General features: G+C 35.8%; 1 protein-coding gene across 1 annotated transcript; it reads right to left on the minus strand.

Annotated features, from left to right (window-relative positions):
- Positions 1-5,335: 5,335 nt before the first annotated feature.
- On the minus strand, positions 5,336-6,274 carry LOC144377529 (olfactory receptor 4F15-like). Its single transcript, XM_078048968.1, has one exon. The coding sequence runs from the start codon at positions 6,272-6,274 to the stop codon at positions 5,336-5,338; it is 939 nt and encodes a 312-aa protein (XP_077905094.1).
- Between the last annotated feature and the right edge of the window lie 14,000 nt (positions 6,275-20,274).

Consider the following 20,274-nt stretch of genomic DNA (forward strand, 5'->3'; position numbering starts at 1 on the left):
CCATGCTCTATCAGGATGCACAGACTGGTTGAGCACAAGGATGGCTGTGTCATAGCTTGCTCGTCACAGCACCTAAAAGGATGCAATTCCTATAACTGGGAAGCTGTAAAAATGATAAAGTCAATTTCCTCTCCAAGATTTCCTTTTTTAAAATTTTGATTATTTATGTATTTTTTACTTCTAAAGTGGATGTGGTAACACATGCTAGTAATCCCAGCTACATGGGAGGCTGAGGCTGGGGGTATCAGGTATAAGTCCAGCCTGGGCAACATAGCAAGACCCTGTCTCAAAAATGAAATAAACTAAGCTAGGCATGGTGGTTCATACCTGTACTCCCAGTAACTGGGGAGGCTGAGGCAGGAGGATTATAAATTCCCATCTGAGCATCTTAGTGAGGCCCTAAACAATTTAGCAAGACCTGTTTCAGATAAAAAAAGGAGGCTGGGTATGTGGCTTAGTGGTTACGCACCCCTGGGTTCAATTCCTAGTAACCCCTCCCCCCTACTCCCCATCACATCACCCCTATACTCTACCCCCTGCCCCCCACAGCCCCCCCACCCCCTCAAAAAAGAAAGAAAATGATAATGCTTGATCCATAGAATTGTTATAAGGAATAAATAAGGTTGTATATAGAAAACATTCGTTAAGTGTACCACCAATGGTAATTAAGATGAGAAGGAGCATTCCATAAATCACTCAGCCTTCATTCCTAAGAATTTTCATCAAAATAACTCTGACAATGTGACATGTTGATTTTATTGGGGAGTTATAAGAGATATTTTTAATTATCCTGGTCATTCCAAAATATCTCCAAATGGTTTTAGAATAAATTCAAAGTTTTCTGGCCAAAATAAAGTTTCTGAAACTATGAATTACAAGACACAAGTTGCCAGAGTTGCCATAATTTATAAGAGTATGTTCATACATATCTAATTTTAAGTCAGTTAACAGGTGGACAGAAATTCAGTTTGATGATTTATCTAACATAAGCTTAAGTTATACAACTCATCAATCTTGAACTTACCTTCACCACTACTCCTTTACTATTGATGGAAATAATCAATAAGTCAAAAAAATTATCTTCAATTCATCCTCACTTTAAACTTGCCACTTCTACAGATAGTTTTACCTGTGCTTCAGAAGTCATTATACCTTTGGACCCCTCCAATTCACCCCCTACACTGTTACAAAAGTGATGTTAGAAAAAAATCTTTTCATGGTTACCCTCATGTTCATGTATCTCTTATTACCTATTACTACTCTTAGTCCTAGGTACCAAATATATCAATTATGCCTCTTCATACCCATTCAACCCTATCTCTATTGCTGTGATGTATCAAAAGAACACCTTCAGAGCTCATTGATTAGGCCTGCCCTTGTACAGTATTCCATACCTTTGAATTGTGTTCACATGGCATAAAATGCCTTCTCACACTTAGATGGCAACCTCCTATGCAAATTTCCTACTTTCACCAGCTTTACTAAAGTATAATGGAGAAAGAAATATTGTATGTATTCAAAGTGTACAATGGGATGTTTTCATAAAAGTATTTACACAATGAGATTATTACCATAGTCAAGCTAGTTACCATATCCATCACCTCACATAGTTACCTTTATTGTTGGTTGGAATAAATGAGATCTACCCACTTAAAAAATTTTCAAGAATACAATACATCACTATTAACCATAGTCACCATTCTGAATGTTTGGGAGCCAGGACATATTTATCTTCTTCCTCAATTTTCAATACCAAGCTCAGCTTTCTCCTCTGAGACTTCTAAGCAGAATTGTTCATCTGCTCCTTTATGCTTACACCTCATTATAGATTTACATATTTATGGATGCATAGATAGATACAGAGATACAGGAATATGCATTGCATATGGCACTTATATGTTGTATTGTAGCAATTTGTTTCCTACCCTTCTCCTTCACTAGGCAGTGATATCCCTGGAATCTGTAATTGTGTATTTTTCATCTTCTTATTTCCATCCCCAACTGGCACACAACAAGTTATTCTGAATCCTACTTAATTCCTGTAGACATTGATTATTGGACTAATCCTCACGTTTTGATTACAATCCAACCTTCTGCATCCACTGTCCCTTGAGAGAGAGAATGGGCTAACCAGAGGCTCCATCTAGGGCACCCTCTGGCAGTCAATTCCAGCTATGAATCAAACACTCATGAAAATTGGTTCATTTTCTGCCACTGATGAATGGACTAATATAAATTATGATTCTATGAGAATGAAGGAACCCCATGAAGTGTCCACTTAGGCTTCAACCTTTTCTTCAAATGGTATGACTCTATCATGGACTAAGTGTCTCCAAGGAGTAGAGAGTGCACTACCTCCATAATGATGCATAATGATGTTTGGATAGAAGAAACCTATAAAGTTATTTTATTATATAAATTACTTCTAAACCTTACCCCTTTTGAATAATAAATACATGGATATTTTAATGATATATTAAAATGACAGACCCTAAATTTCAAATAGCATATTTTGGAGCCCAGCACAGTGACACATGCCTATAATCTCAGCAACTTGAGAGGCTGGGGCAAGGGGATCACAGGTTTAAAGCTTGCTTTAGTGATTTAGTGGGGCCCTAAGCAACTTAGTGAGACCCTGTCTCAAAATAAATAAAATGAAATAAAAAGTTTTGGGAATGTGGCTCAGTGATTAAGTGCCCCTGGGTTCAATCCTTGGTACTTTCTCAACCCCCAAATCAAATAGCATATTGTATTGAGTTGATGTATATTTTATCTTTACCATTATCGGCTGTTAAGGGAAAAATATTTAGATTTTAAAACTACAGGTGAAGGGATCCACCATCCTGTGAGGTAGTATAATATAGTGATTTGGAAGCAGAATGCTAAAGCAGAAGCCACCTAGATTTGTATCTTTGCTCTATTCTTTAGCAGCTGCATGTCCCTAAACTACTCTCTAAATATTTCTGTTTCTACTAGTTACCTAATCTGTGGAATAATAATGAAAATATTATCTAGCTGACTGTTGTTGGAATTAAATTAGTTAATGTGTGTAAGCAACCTAGGATATTTCCCACCACATTATAAGTGTTCAATAAATGTTGTTGTTGGTTGTGTTGATGGTGGTTTTGGTGGTGGTGGTGGTGCGAACATTGGCAGTGGTGGTGGTTGTGGTGTTTATGAGAACAATGAATGCACTTTAAATATCTTGTGAGAGTATCAATAGATGTGAAAAAGTTATGACTGTTTCAATTAGGTTTGTAAAGGAAACAGCTAAAGGCAAGCATAATGGTGATAAAACTGATCTGAATTTTATTTCCAATGATTCCACATCTAAGTTCCCATTTTCCAAATTAAAAAATCAGAGAATCACATAACTTTTATTATAATAATATCCAAAGAAGTCTATCAGGAGATCATCAAGAGAAACAGAAGTATAAAAAGTTTACCAAAAGAGAAGGAATACAATCTCATATATAGACAACCATCACCCAGCAGCTATTTTACCAAAAAGAAATATTTCTCACCTGGTTAAGTTCAAATCTAAGTCTGTATTTGTCCTAATACAAATATAATTTACAAGTGAATCAATAATTTTTTAAAAGTCAAAAATAAGAAAAAAGTACATATAGAAGAATAAATTAAATTCCCAAAAGAATTCTGAGACTGGCCAATACTTTAACAGATGGATTCATTACAAGAACCTATGAAAAATCACAAACCTTGCTGGTGGTGGTGAGATATACCTGCAATTTCAAGGGCCTGGGAGGCTGAGGCAGGGGGATTATAAGTTCAAGGCCCTCACTAAGCAACTTAGGGTGACCCTGTCTCAAAATAAAAAATAAAAAGGGTTGGGGATATAGCTCAGTGGTAAAGCACTGCTGGGTTCAATCCCCCGCACCAAAAAAGAAAGAAAAAAAAATTACACGCCTTCAGAGAAATGATGCAAGTATAATATTTTTCTAGATTCCTTAAAATAGTACAATAGTATAGTATATTAGTACAATATCATAGATATTAGTTTATAAAACAATAAATTAGTTTGTTAACAAATCAAAAAGATTTTGTCCTTTCCTTATATTATCTTTAGGCCCCCAAATTTCTAAAGTGCCCTGGCTGTTCAGTCAGTCATGGAAACCATGATCCACTAACAGAAGTATACGAAGGCATGTAGTAACATACATACCCCAAATTCTTGAACCTCATATCAGAAAACAGACATATCTTTGTAGCAATGAGAAAAGTGATGGTGAATGCCCTTTAGAGGATTCACTCAGTAGAAAAGCATATGGACAGAGGAATACTGTTTAATTGTAGAGGTCTTTTGTAAGTGACATTAAAAAGCCATTGATAAAGTATAATCATGTGGTTATGAATTAACCAGATCTTAGTCTCAGATATTTATTGTTGAATTGCAAATAAATAAGAAACTGGAAATGACATATGATCACATGAAACCAATGAAAATGAAAAGAGCAATGTCCTCATTTGTGTAACTTCTCTTTGGGGTGAGAAAAAGAAAGTCAATGGAAGCCAGAGGAGCAGTCTGTTAGCAGAAAGCTCAGGAATTCAAATCAACAAGTGGGCTTAGATATATTTTTAATTTTTTAAATCTAAAAGTAAGGAAACCTGATTTTCATCTTAAATTTATTATGTAACACCTCTATTCCTGACTATGATCATCTATAAAATGAATAAGTTGAAAAAAATTATCTCTCAAATTATAGTTCTAAAATTTCACAACTCTATTTTATAACAAAGAGTTTTCCTCTAAGTGTCCAAAAGATGAGGTAGGAAGGCAGATACTAAAGAAGGGAGGGAAGAATAAAAGGAAAACCAGGTACTTAGTTATTATGGCAATTTGCTAGATAGTTTGAATAAAAAACATAAACAAATTCAAAATGGGAAAAGGAGTAATACACTAATTTCCAGCTCTAAATAATTAAATGCACTGCTTGGAATCTTTTGAGGTTTAAGAATATTGGAAGCAGTGGATTAAAGGTGAAAATCGGCTTTGGTTTGAAACATTTTACATTGTAGTTACAAAGAGAATGAAGCCAAAATCATCTCTTAGTTGTGTTTAAAAATTATCAAAGTAAAAATACTCACTGTGTAGTTATCATGAATATTAAATGATTTATATTAATTATCCAATGCAGGGTCTGAAGCATAGGAAGCTCCACTACTAGATCCTTGTCTCCTTACTTGGTGAGGGTACTAGGTATACACAAGAGCATGGTAACATACCTAAATGTAACCTAGTGCACTAGATCAATAATTTCAAAGACTTCATTTTTCCCATTGTCCTTGAGTGTAGAGTTGCATTTTGGTTTAGTGTTTAGGACATTTTCCTGTAACCCAAAAGCTGATAGAAAAGTTTCCTCATTGCTGCTTTCATCTCCTTGTTCCTATATGTATAGATCACTGGATTCAGAAAAGGAGTAAGAACTGCATCAAAGATAGCAAGAAATTTGTCCAAGTGTGATGAAGGGAAAGGCCAGGTGTAGAAGAAGATCAATGGCCCAAAGAATAAAACTACCACAGTGACATGAGCTGATAAAGTGGAGAGGGCCTTGGATAAACCACCTGAGGAGTGTTTTCGAACAGTAACCAGAATGAAGATGTAAGAAATGATCAGTATGAAGAAGGACCCCACAGAGATGAGTCCACTGTTGGCTGTTACCATGAACTCCAGTCTATCAGTCTTTGTGCAAGCAAGTCTAATGAGCTGAGGGAGGTCACAGTAAAAGCTGTCCAGTACATTCGGGCCACAGAAAGGCAGGTCTATAACAAAAGCCAACTGGGCCACTGAGTGGATGAGGCCAAGGATCCAGGCAACAACCAAAATTAAAATGCACATCCGTGGGCTCATGATGGTCAAGTAGTGCAGAGGCTTACATATGGCCACATATCTATCAAAGGCCATGGCTATGAGCAGCACCATTTCTGTGCCCCCAATAGCATGAATAAAGAAGATCTGAGCTATGCAACCCCCAAAAGAGATTGCTTTGTGTTTTCTAAAAAGGTCATAAATCATTTTGGGGGCTGCAATGGAACAAACTCCCAGGTCAAGAAATGAGAGATTGGCCAGCAGGAAGTACATGGGGGAGTGTAGGTTTGAGTCAAAAGTCACAGAGAACAAAATGAGGAGGTTTCCTGTAAGACTTGCCAAGTAGAACACAGAAGAAAAGAGGAAAAGTAGAAGCTGGATCTCCCACGAGTTGGAAAGTCCCAGGAACACAAACTCAGATACCACAGAGTGGTTGGCTCCATCCATTGTCTCAAAAAGCAGACCTGTGTCAAGCATTACCTGATAAAGGGAAGTAACACAACAACAACAAAAAAGTCAAGCTTTTTAGGGACTCACTGACTACATGAGATTCAATTTGTAAGGAAGAAATACTGCCTGAGCAATGCCAAAACCCTTCTGCCATTCAACTATAGCTGCAAAAACAAGCCACTGCTTCTAACTCCCAGACTCCCTAAAATTTTCCAGATTTAAAAAAGAGATTAGGCAAAAAAAATTAGGAATCAGAAGATCACTGGAGAACTAGGAATTCTCTGGAATAATATGATGAGGGGAAAAGGGCATGGAAATGAACTCTGATTTCTCCCTCACAGTTTATTGCTCCTGCTCATGGAATTCCCCAAACTTCAAGCAGTTTCTCATGACCTTTGTTTTCCTTATGTCTTTACTCCTGAATGCAATACTATCACTCTCATTAATACTTCCTCATGTTTAGCTTCATGCGATTCCTGTTTTATCACATCATATTCACTTTTTTCTCATGAAGAGAGGAGATAATGTAGAAACCCTAAAATTCTCACTTTGATAACTCAGTCCAGGGTGCAAAGGGATTACAAAGCTTGGTCTGTGACAGCATTTTGGTAAACTACAAGGACAGAAAAGAGATTCATGATGCATAATCTAAAGATGGATGGTGTAAAAACAGGGTAATAAACAAGAATTACACAAGAATGATACTTTCAGATCACCATCCATGCCATATTAACTTTCCCTGCTTCCTGGAATAGAAAGAATATCATGCTTCAAATCAGAAGGATGTGAACAAGTCTTAGCCCTGCTCTGAGGCAACTTGAGTACTCAGTCCTTTATCCCATCCCTCCAATCTCAACTTACTTCCTGAACCCAGTTTCATCATCTGTAAAATAAAGGGGCTGAGGCAGATGACATTAAGGAATCTTTCAAGTGTAATGTATCTATTATTTTATCCTTCAGTGCTGGTCTTCTCTGTAATGAAGCTCACCACAATGTTGATATTCTCTTCATTGAATTGCTAGTATTTTTGTATCTTTTTCTTTCTTTGTAGTCAGGTGTATCTCATATTCCATAGAAAGCCCTCTCTTCAAACTAATCTCCCTCTTTTATAATTCATTCTGTGATTTGATTAACAACATTGCAAATCTGCTGTATCACTTATTTTTTCATTTATCACAATCATCAACAAAAAATCAGCAAACATCTATTAGATGCCCATCATCCCCAGTGGACACTCTGAACTTCCTGAAGTATATTTAAGGCTTTTGCACTTTAGCACACACATACGAAATATAAAAATCAGTAAAAAGTAAACTATTTTAAAATGTCAAATAAGGCAAGGCTTGGTCGTGCACACCTATAGTCCCAGCAATTTGGGAGGTTGAAGCAGGAGGATCACAAGTTCAGAGTTCAGCAATTTAGCAAGGTCCTGAGCAACTATAGAGACCCTGTGTCAAAATAAAAAATAAAAATGTGTGGGTGTGTAGCTCAGTGGTTGAGCACTGCTGGGTTAAATCCTCAGTACAAAGAAAATGTCAAATATATAATATGATCATATGATTTTTGAAACAGAAAAGACATACATGAAACAGGGTGTTTAGGGCTGTCTTCAGAACAAAATCATAATCCGTGCTGCAGATTAAGTGAGGGATCTAATCTAGTTCCATATACAGCATCATAACAAAGCTAAAAGAATTACTGAATGAATTCCCCAGTCTGGAGAGGGATGATTACTTAAAGAGCTGCTTAATCATCCCCTAGACTGCAGCAGTGGCAGTGAGCTCTCTATAGAAATAATGATAACTCACAAAAACAAAAACAGTGACCACCATGTGCAAAACACCATAATTACTCCTTTACAGACATGCCAGGCCAGGAGTGAGTAGTAGAACTGATACTGATGCTCTTGCTGCTCTCATCCTACATGGAGAGCAGACAGCTTTTTCTTATGACTTCACAGTCGTATTGTATACCTAGACCGTTTCTGGGTGTCCTGTGTTCTACTCTCAGCACACTGGGCAAATCTAAGTGAAAAAAAGAGAGATTTGTCCTCAAGTGTTCACAGCATGTAGATTTCTTAGGCCACTTCAAATGCATCCATAATATATTCTGGCTTTTAAAATAAATATGGTAGGAGAATGCAAAGCCATATAAAACCTGCTGTGCTTTCAGACCCCCAATGTCTTGGTACCACAGAATCCCTTAGCTTTTTGCAGAAGAGACTCAGTTCTTACCTTCTCTAGTGAATGGACAAAGAAGCAAAGGCACTCTGTCTCCATACCCCAGAGAGTGCCCTCTCCTCGCATTGATCACGCCTTCTCCCTCTTCTGTAATTCATTTTCTGACTCGATTAACATATCATTGCAAATTTGCTGGATCATGTATTTTGTATTTATCATAATAATTTGTACTCAACCAACAAACATTAATAGATGCTCATCATGCCCAATGGACACATTGAAATTATTGATGTGTTAAAATATTCACTTCCTTAAGGCTTTCACATTTTTAGCACATCCACAACATGTCTCTGCGTCAAAAATGAACTCCAGAACTAATACAAGTAGATTCTGTTTAAACTTCCAAAACTTTCTCCTTAATGATCTTGTTCCCTTTCTCTGACTTCAAACTTTAATTGATGTGGATTTTTAAGAAAGAAATTTCACTTTCTGTGTCCTTTTCCATCTCATTTTATTGATGCTTGCTCATTAAGCTCCGCCAAAGCTGCTTCCCTTGTGCAGGTAATATTTAATTCATTTCTTTACAAAATAATACTGTCACTAGAAACATCTATTTAATAATACTTGCCCTTGGGGGCTTCAACACTGTACTTCAATATCCCTATTTCTGTATTTGCCACCAATCTACTCATTTAAAGACCAATGTGTAACTCTTTCCAAAACATAACCACACATTCCCTGGTCAGATCTAGCATAACTTTATGCACAAACATCTTCAAAAATGCTATTATTGTGAGAGATGGAACTAATTGGAACACAGGGGAATACTGACCAAATGATTTAGCAGAGACGGCATCACCAACATGAGACTTGGGATCACCAATGTCTATCTAAGGGAATTGTCATCCAGAACCTGACAAACCAATGGATAAGCTGTTAAGTGAGTCACAAAAGAGGGAGTGGAGGCAGAGATAAAAAATTTTAGAATATAAAAGACAAAAACTATATAAATGATAAGGTGACCCTAAGTGGCATCATACTCTGAAACCTAAAGCAGAAGTTTATGTTTGCATCTCTAGGGGAACTTGTTTTCAAGTACTCACAAAGAATACACAAAAGAACATATATCAAGTCACAGTAAATTTTCAAAAATGGAAATGGTACATTCTTTAACATGTTCCAATCATAATCTAAGAAAATTGAATTTATAATAATGTTAAAAAATAAGTTTAAATTTTAAAAATTTAAATTCCTCCTAATAATAACAAACAAGTGCTGGAGGCTGCACGGCTGGGGCGTGTGAGCTCTGCCGAGCTCTCAGGCGCGCCTTAGCTCCGCTCCTGCCACTGCCGCTGCTTTCACCTGCCGCCTTCCTGCTTGGGCGCCTCCGTGCGGTCCCTATCAATGCACGCCGGCTTGCAATCCCGCAACCCGGCTGGGCACAAAAACACAAGCCAGTCAAACTGAAACAAAGTTTTAATTTTGTAAGAGGCCTTGTGCGTCCCCCTAACAAGCCGGTCCACACACGTGTGTCTCTACCGGAGACTGGGGGGGGGGGCCGGGGGGCGGCTCCACTTTCCCCAGGAACACCCTCCTACCATCCTTCCCCAACCAATGGGAACTCTCCGGGAGTCCCATAACTTGAGTTCCCAAACGGGCCTAGGTGAACAGCAGGAGTCCATTTTCCATATGAATGTAATACTTTTGCAGTGGCTCCTAGCAAACAAGTAGGGGAAGAAAACTACAAAAATATTCTTGTGAAAACTGAGAAAACTTGAAAATGGATTGTATGTGAGATGACATTAGTTATTTGATATGTGTTTTGTTAGACAAAAGAGTTATGATTCAAAAATATTTACCACTTGATTCTCAGGGCATTAGTATCTGAAATATACAAAGAACTCAGAAACTTGACACCAAAAACCAAATAATCCAATTAATAAATTAGCAAAAGAACTAAACAGATACTCCTCAAAAGAAAACTACAATTGACCAACAAATAGGTGAAAAACGTACATCTCTAGCAATCAGGGAAATTCAAACCAAAACTACACTGATTTTGCCTCACTCCAATCAGAATGGCAATTGTCAAGAATACAAATAATAGTAAGCGTTGGTGAGGATGTGAGGGAAAATGTACACTCATACGTTGTTGGTGGAACCATAGATGAGTGTAACCACTCTAGAAAGCTGTAGGGAATTTTCTCAAAATCTAGGAATAGAGCCACCATATGACCCAGCTAGCCCACTACTCAATAATATATACACAAGATCCAAAATCAACACACAATGGTGACACAGTCATGTCAATGTGTATAACAGCACAATTCACAGTAGCCAAGCTATGGAACCAACCAAGGTGCCCTTCAACAGATGAATGGAAGATGCATAAAATGTGGTGTGTGTGTGTGTGTGTGTGTGTGTGTGTGTGTGTGTGTGTATGTATGCATGTGTGCCAGAAAAAAAGAATGGAAAGTTTGGTGTTTGCTGGTGAATTGATGGAATGGGAAGCTATCATGCTAAGTGAAATAAAGTAGACACAGAAAGTCAAAGGTGTAATATATTTTCTGACTTGTGGAAGCTAGTCCAAAATAAGGCTGAAAAAGAAAAGAGAGAAAGGGAAAAGGTGGGAAGGGATTCCATCAAAATAGAAGACATAAGAGTGGAATAGATGAAGAAGGGTAAAGGGAAGGGAAGAAAGGGAAGGAGGAAGGAAAGGAGAAAGGACAGAATACAAAAAAACCGTGGAATTAATCTGACCTAACTTTCCTATGCACATATCCCACAGTGCATCTCACCATCGTGTAGATCCACAAGACACAACCAAAAAAGAAAAAAAGTAAATAGCAGAAAAATCTGTAGAGTAGAGGGAAGGGAACAGGGAGAAGGAAGAGGGGAGGCAAAGGAGAAATACTGGGGACAAAATTTGAACAAATTATATTGAATGTATTTTTAATTATGTCAAAACGAATCCTATTGTTCTGTGTAACTAAAAACAATTAATAAAAATGAAAAAAAGTCTGAGAGAAAAAAGTATTTGTAATTCCAAGAGTTTTGAAGGAAACATTCACAATAAATTAGTAGTCAAATAATTACATGGCATAACAAAATAGTTTGAAGCCCGAAGAAAAGATTGGGAAGCTCTATTTGCATGTACATGAAATGCCCCAGAGTGATCCCTAGCATAAACTAGGGGCTTTGGGAGATAATGGAGTCTCCTCTGGTGGGGAATATTGGTAATGGGGGAGGTCATGAATACAGGTCTGGGTATATGGGAAATCTCTGCCTTCTGCTCCATTGTTTGTAATCTAAAATTGCTCTTTAACATAGTCTTCTATCTGGGCATGGTGGTGCACATGTAATCCCAGGAACTTGGGAAGCTGAGGCAAGAGGATGCCAAGTTCAAAGCCAGCCTCAGCAACTTAGTGAGACCCTATCTCAAAATAAAAAAATAAAAAAGGAGGGATGTGGCTTAGTGGTTAAATGTCCCTGGAAACTTGAAGATCAGAAATGAGGCAAGAATTTCATCTCTTACTATTTCTTTTTCTACTGTGACCTCAAAGTCCTGGCAAATACCATTAGATAAGGAAATAAAACATATAGAAATTGAGAAATAAAATGGTCTCTGTTCATAGAAATGAAAGAAAAACATGGTCCTCTCTGCAGAACATCTGAAAATTTATGATAAGAATGAAACTCAGTTAAAAAATCTACCAACAAAACCCCCTGGAATTAATAAGTGGTTACAAAACCCACTAATATTAAAAAGTCAATCAATTGCTTTTCTATACACAAGTAATGAACAAGTAGAATTTGGAATTAAAAACACAATACCATTTTCATTCCAAAAATTGAATTACTGGGCTGCTGATGTAGTTCAGTGACCAAGCACTTGCAGGACATGTGAAAGGTCATGTGTTTGATCTTTAGCACTACACCTAAAAAAATTACAACAGCAACAATAAAAACCTTAGTTATAGATCTAATAAAATATATGCAAGATCTGTATAAGGAAAAGACAAAACTCTGATGAAAGAAATCAAAGAATAGCTAAATAAATGGAGAGATATTCTGTGGTCATGCATAAGAAAACTTCATATTGTCAAGATGTCAGTTTTTCCCAACTTCATCTATAGATTTAAGGTAAACTGACTTGAAATCCAAGTCAGTTATTTTGTGGATATCAAGTATACATGGAGAGTCAAATGACCCAAAATTGCCAACAACCAATGAATATTGATTAATCAGAAGAAACAAAGTTGAAAGGCTGACATTACCTGATTTCAGAATTTACTATAAAGCCATAGTAATCAAGACAATGTGGTCTTTGCAAAAGAATACAAAAATAGACCAAAGGAACACAATATACCTATGTCCCCCAAAATAGATCCATGTAAATATAATCAACTGATATTCGAAAGAAGTACAAAGACAATAAAAAGATAATCTTTTCAGTAAATTGCATTAGAACAATTCAACATACACTTGAAAAAATGAATCTAGACACAGACCTTACATTCATAAAAGATAATTCAAAATGAATCACAGACCTAAGTGCTAAACATGAAACTATAAATTAAACTTTCAGAAGGTAAAATAAAAGAAAACTTAGATGTCTTTAGGTGTGGAATTACTTTTAAAATGCAACACCAAAGACATAATTAATGAAAGAAATTATTAAAAACCTAAAAAGTACAAATTTCTGCCAGGTGTAGTGTTGCATGCCTATGATTCTGAGATTTGTGAGGCTGAGGCAGGAGGATCAGCCTTAGCAACTTATCAAGATCCTAAGCAACTTTACAGAGACTTTGTCTCAGAAAAGAAAAAGGGCTGGTGATATTGCTCAGTGGTTAAGCACTCCTTTGTTCAATCCTCAGTTCTACTACTACTACTAAATTGGCTGCAAATTGGTGCAGCCATTATGGAAAGCAGTATGGGGACTTCTTGGAAAATTGAGAATGGAACCACCATTTAACTCAGCTATTCTTCTCCACGGTCTAGACCCAAAGGTCTTAAAAACAGCATACTATAGGGAACATATTTACATTAATATTTATAGCAGCACAATTATTAATAGCTAAACTGTGGAACCAAGCTAGATGTCCTTCAGTAGATGAATGCATTAAAAAATGTGGCATATATACACAATGAAATATTACTCAGCAAGAAAAGAGAATAAAATCATGACATTTGCTGGTAAATGGATGGCATTGGAGAAGATAATGCTAAGTGAAGTTAGCCAATCCCCAAAACAACAAATGCCAAATTTTTTCTCTGATATAAGGAGGCTGATTCATAGTAGGATAGGGAGAGGGAGCATGGGAGGATTAGATGAACTCTAGATAGGGCAGAGGGGTTGGAGGGGAAGGGAGTGGGCATGGGGTTATAAATGATGGTGGAATGTGATGATCATTACTATCCAAAGCACAGGTATGAAGACACAAATTGGTGTGAATATACTTTGTATACAACCAGAGATATGAAAAATTGTGCTCTATATGTGCAATAAGAATTGTAATGCATTTTGCAGTCATACATAAATAAAATAAATAAATGAGAAAATAATAATGAATGTAAAAATAAATAAATAAATTGTTGTTCTGCAAAAGACACTGTGAAGAGAATGAAAAGCCATAGACTCAAAGAAACTGTTTGCAAAAGAATCATGTGGTAATGGGCTCTCATCCAAAATGTACAAATAACTCTTAATGCTCAATAGTACAAAAATAACCAGATTTTAAAAATGACCTAAAGACCTTAACTAACATCCCACCAAACATGGCAAAAAAAGAGAAAACGTTCCATAGCATATGTCATCAGGGAAATGCAAATTACAAAATGTGATACCACACAGCTATTAGAATGGCCAAAATAAAAACACTAACATCACCAAATGCTGGAGAGGATGTGGAACCACAGGAACTCTCATTCATTACTGGTGAGAACTCAAATGATACAAACTCATTGCAGAGAGTTTGGCAGTTTTTTGCAAAACTAAATCCATTCTTACCATGCAATTGAGCAATTACACTCCACATATTTACCAAAGGAGTTGAAATGGGTCTATAGAAAAATCTGCATATAGATGTTTATAGCAGGGTTATTCATGATTTCCAAAACTTGGATGTAACCAAGATATCCTTCAGTAGGTGAAGGAATAAATAAACTGTGGTACATTAAGACAATGGGATATGATGCAGCACAAAAATAAATGAACTATCAAGACATTTAAAGATATGTATGTCCCCAGCACTGGTGGCGGGTGGGGGCATGTGGAGGAATCTTAAATGCATATATCAAATCAGAGAATCAAACCAGAAAATGGAGACAATAAAAGGATCAGAGGTTTCCAAGGGTTGAGGAGAGGGGGAATAAATACAAATATAGAATTTTAGAGTGGCCAAAGTACTTTACAATAATGTAATAAATCATGTTATTTTTATGTTATTGTCATTTTTCCAACTCCATAGAATATATTTAATTGCCTTTACAATGGGATTATGTGGGACCTTGAAGAGATAATTAGGTCCTTGGGCATCAGCCTTATGAATGGATTAAAGCCATTATTATGGGAGTGGGTTATTTACTGTAGGAAAGAGTGAGTTATAAAAGGGGGGGAGTTTGACCCATTTTTCTCTCATATGTGCATGCTTTCTTGATATGTGATACTGCCTACCATGTGGGTTGGCAAGAAGACCCACATCAGATGCAATCCCTCAATCTTGACCTTCCTTCCCTACAGAATCCTTAAGCCCAATAAACATCATTGTGTTGGGAGTCTTGTAACTTCTTTCTTCTAGTTATTTAAAAAATATATATCACATTTTTCCAAGTTCAAGTTTCTCTACTGTACCATAGAATATTCAAAATTATACTTCCCAATTAACTGTAGTTTGGAATCTGTTATCCAACTTTCTTCTATCCCTTTCCCTTTTCTAGTTCCTTGTGTTGAAACACTATGTTGCTTATTGAAATCCTTTTTTTAATTTTGGGCACTTATTTCTATAAAGTTCTCTCTTGTTAATATTACTTTTGTTGTATCTTATACATTTTAGTATGTTTTGTTTCCATTTTCAATTTTTAAAAGAGGTTTTTAGATTTCCCTTTTGATCTCTTTGATAACACAATGTACCTTCACAATATGTTGATTAGTCTCTCCTTATTTGGACAATTTATGAAGTTTATTTTTTGGTTGATTTGTATGTTTATTCCACTGTGGTTGGAAATGATAGATGCTATGATTTTTTTAAAATTTGTTGATGATCATTTGTGGTCTAATATGTGATCTGTTCTAGAGAATGTTCCATGTGTTGATGAAAAGAATGTGTATTCTCCAACTGTTATGAAAGGTTCTGTAAATGTTGGTTAGGTCCATTAGATCTACAGTATAGTTTAATGTTTATTTGTTTATTTTTTTAATATGGATGATCTTTCCATTCATGATCTCTCCAATTACAGGTCTAAAATTCCACAATTCTTTTATATAACAAAGAGTTTTCTAAGTGTCCAAAAGATGAGGTAGGAAGGCAGAAACTAAAGAAGGGAGGGGAAAAAAAGGAAAACCTAGTACTTAGTTACTATGGCAATTTGCTAGGTAGTTTGAATAAAGAACATAAACAAATTCAAAATGGGAAAAGGATTATTACACTAATTTCCAACTCTAAATAATTAAATGCACTGCTTGGCATCTTTTCAGGTTTAAGTCTATTGGAATTAGTGGACTAAAGGTGAAAATCGGCTTTGATTTGAAACATTTTACATTATAATTACATGTTCACATGGCATGAAATGCCTTCTCACACTTAGATGGCAACCTCCTATGCAAATTTCCTACTTTCACCAGCTTTACTATAGTATAATGGAGAAAGAAATATTTTTTTAATTTTTGAAATCTAAAAGTAAGGAAACCTGATTTTCATCTGAAATTTATTATACAATACCTCTATTCCTGACTATGATCATCTATAAAATGAATAGGATAAAAACAATGATATGTATTCAAGGTGTACCATGGGATGTTTTGATAAAAGTATTTATATAAGGAGATTATTACCATAGTCAAGCTAGTTACCATATCCATCACCTCACATAGTTACCTTTATTGTTGGTTGGAATAAATGAGATCTACCCACTTAAAAATTTTTCAAGGAAACAATACATCACTATTAACCATAGTCACCATTCTGAATGTTTGGGAGCCAGGACATATTTATCTTCCTCCTCAACTTTCAATACCAAGCTCAGCTTTCTCCTCTGAGACTTCTAAGCAGAATTGTTCATCTGCTCCTTTATGCTTACACCTCATTATAGATTTACACATTTATGGATGCATAGATAGATACAGGGATACAGGGATATGCATTGTATATGGCACTTATATGTTGTATTGTAGCAATTTGTTTCCTACCCTTCTCCTTCACTACACAGTGATATCCCTGGAATAAGTGTGTATTTTTCATCTTCTTATTTCCATCCCAGCTGGCACACAACAAGTCATTCTGAATTCTACTTAATTCCTGTAGACATTGATTATTGGACTAATCCTCACGTTTTGATTACAATTCAACCTTCTGCATCCACTGTCCCTTGAGAGTGAAAATGGGCTAACCAGAGGCTCCATCTAGGCTATCCTCTGGCAGTCAATTCCAGCTGTGAACCAGAAACTCATGAAAATTGGCTCATTCTCTGCCACTGATGAGTGCACTAATATAAATTCTGATTCTATGAGAATGAGGGAACCTCATGAAGTGTTCACTTAGGCTTCAATCTTTTCTTCAAATGGTATGACTCTATCATGGACTAAGTGTCTCCAAGGAGTAGAGAGTGCACTATCTCCATAATGATGCATAATGATGTTTGGATAGGAGAAACCTATAAAGTTATTTTATTATATAAATTACTTCTAAACCTTACCCCTTTTGAATAATAAATACATGGATATTTTAATGATATATTAAAATGACAGAACCTAAATTTCAAATAGCATATTTTGGAGCCCAGCACAGTGACACATGCCTGTAATCCCAGCAACTTGAGAGGCTGAGGCAAGGGGATCACAGGTTTAAAGCCTGTTTTAGAGATTTAGTGGGTGCCTAAGCAACTTAGTGAGACTCTGTTTCAAAATAAATAAAATAAAATAAGATAAAAAGTTTTGGGAATGTGGCTCAGTGATTAAGTGCCCCTGGGTTTAATCCTTGGTACTTTCTCAACCCCCAAATCAAATAGCATATTGTATTGAGTTGATGTATATTTTATCTTTACCATTATCGGCTGTTAAGTAGAGGGAAAAATATTTAGATTTTAAAACTACAGGTTTAAAAGGGACCCATCATCCTGTGAGGTTGTATAATATGGTGATTTGGAAGCGGGATGCTGAAGCAGAGGCGGCCTAGATTTGTATCTTTGCTCTATCGCTTAGCACCTGCATGTCCCTAAACTACTTGCTAAATATTTCTGTGCCTACTAGTTACCTAATCTGTGGAATAAAAATGAAAATATTATCTAGCTGACTGCTGTTGGAATTAAATTAGTTAATGTGTGTAAGCAACCTAGGATATTTCCCTCCACATCATAAGTGTTCAATAAATGTTGTTGTTGGTTGTGTTGATGGTGGTTTTGGTGGTGGTGGTGGTGTGAACATTGGCAGTGGTGGTGGTGTGGTGTTTATGAGAACAATGAATGCACTTTAAATATCTTGTGAGAGTATCAATAGATGCGAAAAAGTTATGACTGTTTCAATTAGGTTTGTAAAGGAAACAGCTAAAGGCAAGCAGAATGATGATAAAACTGATCTGAATTTTATTTGCAATGATTCCACATCTAAGTTCCCATTTTCCAAATTAAAAAAATCAGAGAATCACATAACTTTTATTATAATAATATCCAAAGAAGTCTATCAGGAGATCATCAAGAGAAACAGAAGTATAAAAAGTTTATCAAAAGGGAAGGGAAACAATTGCATAGATATACAACCATCACAGAGTAGCCATTTTACCAAAAAAGAAATATTTCTCACTTGGTTAAGTTAAAATCTAAGCGTGTATTTATCCTCATACTAATATAATTTACAAGTGAATTAACAATTTTTTAAAAGTCAAAAAAAGATAAGAAAAAAGAATATATAGAAGAATAAATTAAATTCCCAAAAGAAGTCTGAGACCTGATAATACTTTAACAGATGGATTCATGACAAGGACCTATGAAAAATCATAAACCATGCTGGTTGTGGTGAGATCTACCTGTAATTTCAGGGGCCTTGCAGGCTGAAGCAGGAGGATTATAAGTTCAAGGCCCTCACTAAGCAACTTAGGGTGACCCTGTCACAAAAAAAAAAATGAAAAGGGTTGGGGATAGAGCTCAGTGGTAAAGCATTGCTGGGTTCAGGCCCCAGCAGCAAAAAAGAAAGAAAAGAAAAAAGAAAATCACACGCCATCAGAGAAATGGATACAAATGTAACATTTTTCTAGATTTTTTATAATGTTTATGTTAGTATAATGTCACAGATATTAGGTTATAAAACAACAAATTAGTCTGTTAATAAATCAAAAATATTTTCTCTTTGCTTTATATTATCTTTAGGTCCTAAAATTTCTAAAGTGCTCTGGGTGTTCAGTCAAGGAAATCATGATCCACTGACAGAAGAATAAGAAGGCATGCAGTAACATACATACCCCAATTTCTTGAACCCTTATATCAGAAAACAGACAGATCTTAATAGCAATGAGAAGTGATGGTGAATGCCATTTAGAGGATTCATTCAGTAGAAAAGCATATGGACAGAGGAATACTGTTTAATTGTGGATGTTTTTTGTAAGTGACATTAAAAAGTTATCGATAAAGTATAATCATGTGGTTATGAAATAACCAGAACACAGTCCCAGATATTTATTGTTGCACTGCAAAGAAATAAGAAACTGGAAATTACATATGATCACAAGAAACCGATGACAATGAAAAGAACAATGTTCTCATTTGTGTAACTTCTCGTTGGGGTGAGAAACAGAAAGTCCACAGAAACCAGAGGAGCAGTCTGTTAGCAGAAAGCTCAGGAATTTAAATCAACAAGTGGGCTTAGATATATTTTCAATTTTTTAAATCTAAAAGTAAGGAAACTTCATTTTCATCTTAACTTTATAATGTAACACCTCTATTTCTGATTATGATCATCTATAAAATGAATAGGTTAAAAAAATTATCTCTCCAGGTATAGTTCTAAAATTCCAAAATCCTTTTATATAATGAAGAGTTTTCTAAGTGTCCAAAGGATGAGGTAGGAAGGCAGATACTAAAGAAGGGAGGGAAAAAAAAAAGGGGAACCAAGTACTTAGTTATTATGGCAATTTGCTAGGTAGTTTGAAAAAAGAACATAAACAAATTCCAAACGGGAAAAGGAGTAATACACTAATTTCCAACTCTAGATAATTAAATGCACTGCTTGGCATCTTTTCAGGTTGAAGAATATTGGAATTAGTGGATTAAAGGTGAAAATCAGCTTTCGTTTGAAATATTTTACAGTATAATTACAAAGAGAATGAATAGAAAGCATCTCTTAGTTATGTTTAAAAGTTATCAAAATAAAAATACTTACTGTGTAGTTATCATGAATATTAAATTATTTATGTTATTAACCAGTGCAGGGTCTATAGCATAGGAAGCTACACTGATAGATCCCTGTCTCCTTATTTGGTGAGGGAACTAGAGATACACAAGAGCATGGTAACATACCTAAATGTAACCTAGTGCACTAGAACAAAAATTTCAATGACTTTATTTTTCCCTTAGACGTTGAGTGTAGAGTTGCATTTTGGTTTAGAGTGT

Source organism: Ictidomys tridecemlineatus, chromosome 5, assembly GCF_052094955.1.
Source record: "Ictidomys tridecemlineatus isolate mIctTri1 chromosome 5, mIctTri1.hap1, whole genome shotgun sequence".
Taxonomy (NCBI): Eukaryota; Metazoa; Chordata; class Mammalia; order Rodentia; family Sciuridae; genus Ictidomys; species Ictidomys tridecemlineatus.

Excerpts from the sequence above, each read along its gene's own strand:
- LOC144377529 (XM_078048968.1), bottom strand. The coding sequence starts at position 6,274 with ATGGATGGAGCCAACCACTCTGTGGTATCTGAGTTTGTGTTCCTGGGA.